The sequence below is a fragment of the Triticum dicoccoides genome, chromosome 3B, assembly GCF_002162155.2.
Source record: "Triticum dicoccoides isolate Atlit2015 ecotype Zavitan chromosome 3B, WEW_v2.0, whole genome shotgun sequence".
Lineage (NCBI taxonomy): Eukaryota > Viridiplantae > Streptophyta > Magnoliopsida > Poales > Poaceae > Triticum > Triticum dicoccoides.
Window position 1 is genome coordinate 547,080,957 of NC_041385.1, and position 9,009 is coordinate 547,089,965.

Sequence of the window (9,009 nt, forward strand, 5' to 3'; positions counted from 1 at the left end):
GCCGCGGGTTTTTTTGCTTTGTGTCACCGACAGGCGGGCCATGGGCGGACAAGCGCGCGCTGTCCGTTTCACCCCAAAAGCGGCGTAAAGTTGGATCGCGGATGGGTCAAAAGCGGACACAAAACGGACAAAAGTCCGTTTGCTCCCGCGCGTTGGGCCGTCCGGTTTATCCGTTTTACCCCAAACGGACAGGATAGGGTCGCACCGTGGAATTGGCCTGAGCCCAGACTGTTTTGATCGTCTGATACACTTGATAATCACAAAACCGCATTAAAAAGCGCAGCAGCACGAATCAAATTAGCAAATGGCCAGATTTTACAGTTACAAAATCTGCAGGATATAAATATCTTTAAGTTACTTGTTCCCCAGCTCATATGCTCCCTGCACTCTCCACAAATTCCATGCATGGAAGAGTTTTTTTTTAGGCAAATGGAAGAGTTTTTTCTGCCAAACATCACTCCGGATTTGTCCATGACTAAGGGCCACACACAATTGACCCACCAGAGCACATGCGTTCGAAATTTCTACAACGATATTGTGATGCTGACACGAACTCTGCATCAGTCCATACTAAAAAAGTTTACCTAACCATATGTTTTGCTCCTCCAATGATCAATCATCAACTGCAGCCAATACAGTCCCCTGCCGATAGCGACTGCCCTGGCACTCTGGCAGATGAAACATTCATCCACCACTGAGAAAGCCCGCTCAATTCCGGTGCACCATCCGCCGATTTTTGTCCGTATAAAGCACTGTCAATGCTGCAATCGTGCTGGGGGAGTAGACATCTGATGACAAGCCCGAGTCCCCCAACTCCTCTGCGAACAAATTGCCTTGTCGCTTGATCGGTTCGTAGAGGACCTGGAGCATTCGCTCAGCTGATCCAACTTGCAGCTGACGGACTTCATCGTTGAAGATAACCTCGCTGGACCGGTCAAAATGAGATAGACATATGATGAGGTCCAATCCACAGTCAGAAATGCAGGTGGAATATTGCCCAACAGGTTAAAATGAATATATAGCACAATTATGTTGATGCTTACTTGAGAACGTCGTCTCGCATAACTAGAAGCTACCTTTGTACTTACGGAAATATAAGGTGTAGATTAGAAGAAGGAAAATTACCTTAGTTTTGCAGCTAGATTTTTATCTGTGCACGCTCGAAAAAGGATCTCAGGCACAATGGGAGAGTCCAAAAGGATGTTTGGTAGAGAAATAAAGTTTATCTTTTTTCTCAGGTGGATGAAGCACTCGGTTAGGAAATGAGCTTGGTAGGCCACCACACAGGGTAGCTTTGCTAGCATTACTTCCATGACAGCTGTTCCGGAAGTACATAATGCTGCTTTACTAGCCTGCAAAAGAAGGAATATTAGAAAAGTAGACTGGCTGCGATAAGTTTCACATACTAACAATCAATCAAGTCTAATAAATTTCACATCTAGCCCTGTTGGGTTAGTACACTTCGCTACCAAAGGAATGGTTGGTTTGAACAGAGGGGCCTTAACATTACCAACCAAGGAATAAATGCTGTCCCAAAAACAAAGACTGAACACTTAGAGAATCACTATTTGTGTATAACTAATATAACTGTTGACAGACAACACCGTATCTTAATATAATTAGACAATCATTTCCTAGGGAAATAAAGAACAAAAGCATGGCTGGAATATAATGTATGGGTCCGTGGGACAATCCAGCGGCTACAGTAATCAACAGTGCTCTAGATTTTTCTTCATAGAGATTTTGATCCTATATAAGATGAGATGAAAATGATAATGCTAACTTAACCAATCATAGTCTGGGGTTATAGCCACAGCACAGCTGTAAAGGGACAGTAGTAACATGAATCCTTTTGGAACAAACAGCAATACATGATATGTGTGTTAGCAAGGTATGGTGCTTTGATATGTCTTCAGTCTTCACATCCATCAAATGAATGAAAAATATCAACATTCGAAAATGACAATATCCAAAGAGTGAATTTGGTGGTGGAGAATTAAAGCCATTAACTCGAAAAAGAAGTGAGCTTACATTGAATGCACCATATCTTTTTTCTAGTGACCCCCCAGGTATCAGTACCACTGGAAACGGCAGTGATCGAACTACATTTTCAACATAGGTCCTCACATCCCGATGTGGAGCAACTGGGATGACTAGTGACAGATCATTTAAAGTGTGACTTAAATGTTGCACAGTCCGAAAGAAGATTGGAAGCATACGAGCTACTTCCTGCACCCTGCTTCCAGGCATTATGGTTAAGATTGTGGCATCTATCAAAGGAGTATTTATCATTAGAAAACAGACATGCTTTTTATAACACAACAATCACATGCATATTAAGATTTAGCCCATTGAGAAACCTTGGCACATTTATAGAGCAGTCAATAAACTAGCATCATGCCAGAACACAAAATCCAGATATGTCTTGCTATGAATTGTTACTGATGCATACGATAATGCAAGAAATGTTTTCTAGAGAACGTGCAAGCAAGTGTTTGTCCTCTTTTCATTAAGAGGAGAAGCAAACAATTACAAGACTTGGGTAGCAAGTACAGGGATTAAGATCAAACAACACGCACACTCTAGCTACTCCGCACTCTAGGCGAGAAAATTTTAATAGAAATTTTGAAGGCCTTGCATTGTGTAAAACACAAAATAAATGTGTATCATGTTAATAATATAAGGATAGTATAGTAGACCATACAAGTGTCTGATTTGTCTCCTAGGGCTCCTTTGATACAAAGGAATTTCATAGGATTTTAAAGGATTTGAATCCTTCGGCATTTTTCCTATGATGGTCGTTTGATTCGTAGGATTGGAATCCTTAGGATTTTTTCCATAGGATTCATTTGTACTACATTTCGAAGGAAATTTTCCATCCACTCAAAGCTCTTTGTAGAATTCCATTGTTTTTCCTGTGCTATCAAACACTTCTCTCAATCCGTAGGATACAAGAGGACATGACACTCTATTCCTATGTTTTTCCTATTCCCACGTTTTGAGAATCCTACGAATTAAAGAGGCCCAGTTGGCTAGTTCTATATAGTTCTTTTTCAGCTTTAGCTACATGTTCCTTGTTTCACCAGATCAATATTTGCAGTTAAAATTAAGATAAATGAAATCACAAGAAAAAACAGGTGCTAAAATATTTGGCCATCTCCTTTGCATCTCATGTAAAACAGATTTGACTATGTAATGAATCATCTGGTAGTTGGTACTCAGGTTGCGTTTGTCATTGCTGCCAATTATGATAATAGTTTCTTCAACCAGCTTTTGTCTAGTTTACAATTTCGGTAACAACTTTTTCCTGTTTATGTGGCTATCTTTCCCAGCAGATTATAAAATAAGTTAAGCACATCACAGTTCAGCAATCACAAACTGAGCCTTAAGGATTGATAGTGTGCGAGCTTGTCTACATTTGAATGGGAGTTAATAAACTGCCAGAGCAATCTGTAGATCTGAAGTTGCACCATTAGCATACATCAACCGTCATGTTGAGGGGCTCTTTACCCCCTTTTCTCTTCTATAATATATAGTACGCACACTCGTGCGTATTCAAGAAAAAAAACTTCATGTTAGTTTTCGGAAAACAGTAGTATTAGTTTCCAAAACCTAGATGAAACAGCAAGCCCTCCCAGTAGTTATTAGCAACTGAATTTTCCTAACTTACATGTTGTATATTTCCTTGATGATAATTCATAAAATGCATCAATTACAAAGTCAACACATCACAGTTCACCAATCTGATAAATATAAGAAGGAAAAACACAAAAGGAGATATAATAATTGGCATAACAATCTAGTATTTGTGCACAAGAAGACTTCAAGAAGGGACAAAGAATGACACATTTAATTACCTGGAGACAACCCATGCTCCAGTCTAAAAGCTTCACCACTTCGTTGACGCATGGACATGTCAGGAGATAATTCTGAGTCCTATGAAATTTGATAGACATAAACAACTATATTGTGAGTAAAGTTGATGGTCCCAGATATCAAACAGATATACAAAATCAAAATTACTAGTCTTAGCAATTCATTTACATGATATCAGCAATTCAGTTTGAAATCGGTTAGTCACTTCTAGAAGACAAGACAACATTCCATGCCAACATTTTTCTTAGCATTGCACAATCTCAGAAGAAAACAAGGGAATGCCGCTCCCTCACAAGTCACAACCCTCTTGAACCTTTTAGGATCATGATCCTCAGATCCATTTCTTATACAATAATATAATGCTAAGTATAATCTAGTCCCTAACCCTTGCTTCTACCTAGCTTTGGATGAGATTTAGCTCCTTGGATTTCTATGGCCACACCCAGGTTTAGGCAGGAATAGTATAGGAATCTTTAGATGCACATTCCATGTCCTAATGGATATGAGCCACCTTTCTCAACAAAAGAGATAGGCCTTATTATCCATCAATGACAACGGCTAGTGAACTTCAAATTTTTTTATGGGATCTCGCCTTGACTATAATTCTATGGTCAACAAAAGAGGCAACAGATACTAATGAAGCCGCACAACTCCCTACCACATTTTTATGTTGAAGCGAAGTCCCTGCCACATTTAAGCCAGCAGCATCATCCAATAAGGGATGGCCCACATATGTAGCAGGCAACCCATGTAATCTGCAAATTTCATCCTCAAAAGGAAGGATACATAACATATGATCCACAAAATTATGCAACTTTGAGAGCCTCCTTTCACCACCTTTCCAGGCCCAGAATGATGGAGCAACATAATGGACATGCAGAGGGCTATCAACTTTTTGGTTGTACCTACCTAGACAACAGAAAAATCTTACCATGTTTGCTCATGAAAAAATAAATGTAAATTTAGTTATTTGAATGAAATTGTGTTATGGTAAAAATGATTCCACTTAAAGCCTTACATTTTAATTGCTGCAATAGGCGAAACGAAAAACCCTTTGAATCAACAGTAACTACAGCATGAGGCCGAAATAGTATAGCAGCATCTAAAGTATCCTTGATCTTCCTCTGCAACATAAAAACGAGTATAACCAACAATCAAGTGAACACAAACAGAAAGCAAAGCACAAGACACACCAGAGATGCACCTTGACGTTATATATGTGTGGCAGCAGTTCCCACAACCCCATTATGGCAATTTCTTCCATGGGAAAAAGTGATTGCAGCCCTTCCTTGCACATTAATTCTCTGCATTGAGAAAAATCTGTTTAGTGAGTAAATAAATGAAAGATCAAAGTTGCAACATGATGTGATCCAGCTTGAACCGGACTTGGACCAAAGCGTGCATATGGAAAGTTGCAACATGATGCTACAACAATGCTGAACTAGTTAATGCATGGATATGTTGAGCACACACATGAAAATGAACTCACTTTGCATCCAAACAGAGAGAACACAAAGGAACTCCTGACTGCAAACATCAACCAATGGCATTTGAGCAGGAAGTATGTGCATACATCAAGGAGATCAGTCATAACTGTATGACGGTGATAACTGACAACTCCACGACATGACAGTTAACCCTCCATTTTGTTTTCTTCTGATGAAGATAAAAAACATAATACTCCCTCCGTAAAAAAATATAAGACAGGTTTATATTAAGTTACAGAGGTACTGATAAATAAAGCAACCCTAATGTTATATTTCCTGTATTCACATCCGATCTTCCTTATTCACGCTCTCCTATGGAAGAGAAAAGAACAATGTGTCAAGAGAACTGTTGTCTTTTCAAAAAAAAATCTGTTTCTCTACATCATCTCCAATATTGAAGACTGACTTGAATCCAGAAAGAGAAGGAACTCGTCCTTGTTTCTTTAAGAACCTGATGAACCTACTGCCTAGAAGAGAATCACAAACTAGCATAACAAGAATTAACAAAAAAAATCCCTCATTCTGTCACTTGACTAAAAATTGGACACCGAACAAAATATCCACTGGAACACACTTCCCTCTCCATCCCCACAAATTTGATGTTTAAGCGTGCACATAACTACAAATGGAGCCTAGTCTATGTACAGTACATAATCTGAACATGTAAACACTTCCGAAACAGAACAAATAAGCAATCCACTAAACCCCTCTCCAAGTTTCTTTCAAGTCCAAAATACCTTGACTGTATGAAGCATTTCTGTGTAATGAAGATCTATAAGAGTACCATGCACAAATGAACATTCATTGGGGAAAAAAACATTGACATCAAATGGCAAATATAAAGCTTAAAGTGCATGAAGTGATTAGGTGGTTTCAGAGCTACTAGTATTTATCAAATGTTCAAACTGGGGCATTTCATCAGAAAAAAATGCTCAAACTGACACTGAAAAATACTATAATAGCACAGATAACTGAACCAAAAATGTAGGAACAGGGGTTAAACCACACCCGCCAACGCCAGCAAAACGAACGGGAACAGGGGAGAGCTTCCTGAGGGACGCCATGAGGCGCGAAGCGAGCGAATCGCCGGAGACCTCACCGGCGACAACGAACACCCGAAGTTCGCCGTCCCGGGCCGCTGCGTCGAATACCCTCCCGTGGGAATAAGCGCGTGAGCCCAGCCTGGCCAGCAGCCCTCGCTGGCGCCCGGCGGCAGGGATCCATCGTGACAGCATCAGCCACAGCGGAGCAGAGCGGCGCCGACGGGAGGGAAAGCCGGGGAGGGCAGAAAGGGTTAGAAAAGGTTAGAAAAAACTCCCCGGGAGTAGTGACTCGAAAAAAAAACAAGGAGCTTATTTGTTTGGCTTTTTTTTCAAAGAAAAGAATCCATTGAACACCAAAAGCAAAACAAATTACATCCAAATCTGTAGACTACTTAGCGGCAACTACAAGTACTGGTGCACCGCTCCTTCCTCAACGAAACCGAACAAATCTTTTATACTAGACAACCGAAAAGTTGTCATGCTAAAGTTCTAAGGAACCAATACACTAGAACAACAATTGTCGATGATGGAAATAAGCGTAGATTTGAAGGATCCAACACATAAACGCATACGAACAAAGATTGGATCCAAGCTGATCTACCACAGACAACACCGACCAAATCCTGTGAAGGTCTGCCGAAGACACACCTACACATGCCCTTCGACAACGGTAGACACACAACAGGAATATGGGCTAGACGGGTAGAAACTTATTTTATCTGCAGGGACCCTTCGCTGCCTTGTCTTCCTAAGTAGGAACAAGCCCTAAAATATTTAATAAAGCATCTAAAAACAGAGTAGGAACCCTCCTGCCAGCCTTTGTGATGATTCACTGCGCCTCCATGGCCCTAAGACCATGAAAGACGAGACAGATAGGCGGTGACATTTCGTCGTTTCTTTGTTTGGATTTAGATGACTAAAATCCTTATAAGCTTTTTCTAAACGTAAGAAATTCTTGGAGGCACTTTTAGTGTTTTTCTGCCCTATATTTTAAGAAAAAAGGTTTTTCCCGCTTTGTATTACAAAGCAACCACCGATACATCCAACGATAGATGCTGGGGCCACAGCACAAATAAGCTCAAAGAAAACAGAGAAAAAAGAAAGAGAAACAGATGCCAACAACGGCAGATCAACGGAACGAAGACGACCGGCGACCGCTGCACCCTCTGGAGAAGTACCACCACTCTCCTAGCACTCCGAAGCGCCGCGTATCAAGTAACACCTTCAAGAAGGAGGCGACGACGACGTCGCTGTTGCCCGGACTAGTCCAAGATTATGGTAGGGTACAAAACCACCTCAAAGTTATCCTTTCTGTTCTATCTATTCAAGAGTTCGTAGTAAAATAACATAAAGCTATTCTTTCCTCTCAATCCATCATAAAGTTCATACTAGAATAACACCTTAAGACACAAATCAACCAAAACCCTAATGTCACCTAGATACTCTATTGTCATCTCAAGTATCCGTGGGCATGATTATACGATATGCATCACACAATCTCAGATTCATCCAACCAACACAAAGTACTTCAAAGAGTGCCCCAAAGTCTCTACCGGAGAGTCAAGAAAACGTGTGCCAACCCCTATGCATAGGTTCATGGGCGGAACCCGCAAGTTGGTCACCAAAACATACATCAAGTGGCACGTGATATCCCATTGTCACCACAGATAAACACGGCAAGACATACATCAAGTGTTCTCAAATAAAGACTCAATCTGATAAGGTAACTTCAAGAGGGAAACTCAATTCATCACAAGAGAGTAGAGGGGGAGAAACATCATAAGATCCAACTATAATAGCAAAGCTCGTGATACATCAAGATCGTCTCATAGAGAGAACACGAGAGAGAGAGAGAGAGATCAAACACATAGCTACTAGTACATACCCTCAGCCCCAAGGGTGAACTACTCCCTCCTCGTCATGGAGAGCGTCGGGATGATGAAGATGGCCACCGGTGATGGGATCCCCCTCCGGCAGGGTGCCGGAACGGGCTCTCGAGAGGTTTTTGGTGGCTACAGAGGCTTGCGGCGGCGGAACTCCCGATCTATCTTGATTTTTAATGGTTTTAGGGTACGGGGGAATATATAGGCGAAAGAAGTCGGTCGGGAGGTCCTTGAGGGGCCCACGAGACAGGGGGACACCACCCTGTAAGGGGGGCGCGCCCTCCTATCTCGTGGCCTCCTCGAGGCTCTTCTGACGTGAACTCCAAGTCTCCCGGATCATAATCTTCCAAAAAATCACGTTGCCGAAGGTTTCATTCCGTTTGGACTCCGTTTGATATTCCTTTTCTTCGAAATACTGAAACAGGCAATAAAACAGCAATATGGGCTGGGCCTCCGGTTAATAGGTTAGTCCCAAAAGTAATATAAAAGTGTATAATAAAGCCCATAATCATTCAAAACAGATAATATAATAGCATGGAACAATCAAAAATTATAGATACGTTGGAGACGTATCACCTCCCAACTAGCGCTATCGTTTAACGCCCCTAACTAGGCATAAAAGCGAGGATAGATCTAAGTAGTGTCATCTTTAATTTTTAATTTTTTAGCGGAGTCTTGTTCGAATCCGGGAGGTTCTTTACATTTCCCTTCATACTCAGA

At 41.2% G+C, this 9,009-nt stretch overlaps 1 protein-coding gene across 2 annotated transcripts; it reads right to left on the reverse strand.

The window, feature by feature from the left end:
* Window positions 1-269: 269 nt before the first annotated feature.
* On the reverse strand, window positions 270-6,672 carry LOC119277007 (probable lipid-A-disaccharide synthase, mitochondrial). Of its 2 annotated transcripts, none has more exons than XM_037558203.1 (8): window positions 6,463-6,672; window positions 5,081-5,180; window positions 4,895-5,000; window positions 4,535-4,785; window positions 3,858-3,936; window positions 2,032-2,270; window positions 1,126-1,352; window positions 270-925 (listed from the first exon to the last, which is right to left on the reverse strand). In XM_037558203.1, the coding sequence occupies exons 1-8, from the start codon at window positions 6,585-6,587 to the stop codon at window positions 709-711; spliced, it is 1,344 nt and encodes a 447-aa protein (XP_037414100.1). In that variant the 5' UTR covers window positions 6,588-6,672; the 3' UTR covers window positions 270-708. The 2 variants fall into 2 exon arrangements, with proteins under 2 accessions (XP_037414100.1, XP_037414099.1); XM_037558202.1 differs by having other exon boundaries at window positions 6,372-6,672.
* Window positions 6,673-9,009: the final 2,337 nt, after the last annotated feature.

Excerpts from the sequence above, each read along its gene's own strand:
- LOC119277007 (XM_037558202.1), bottom strand. The coding sequence starts at position 6,598 with ATGCTGTCACGATGGATCCCTGCCGCCGGGCGCCAGCGAGGGCTGCTG. Across the intron at positions 5,181-6,371 it reads CGTTTTGCTGGCGTTGGCGG|AGAATTAATGTGCAAGGAAG; the intron begins GTGTGGTTTAAC and ends TTCTCAATGCAG. Across the intron at positions 2,271-3,857 it reads GGAGCATGGGTTGTCTCCAG|ATGCCACAATCTTAACCATA; the intron begins GTAATTAAATGT and ends CTCCTTTGATAG.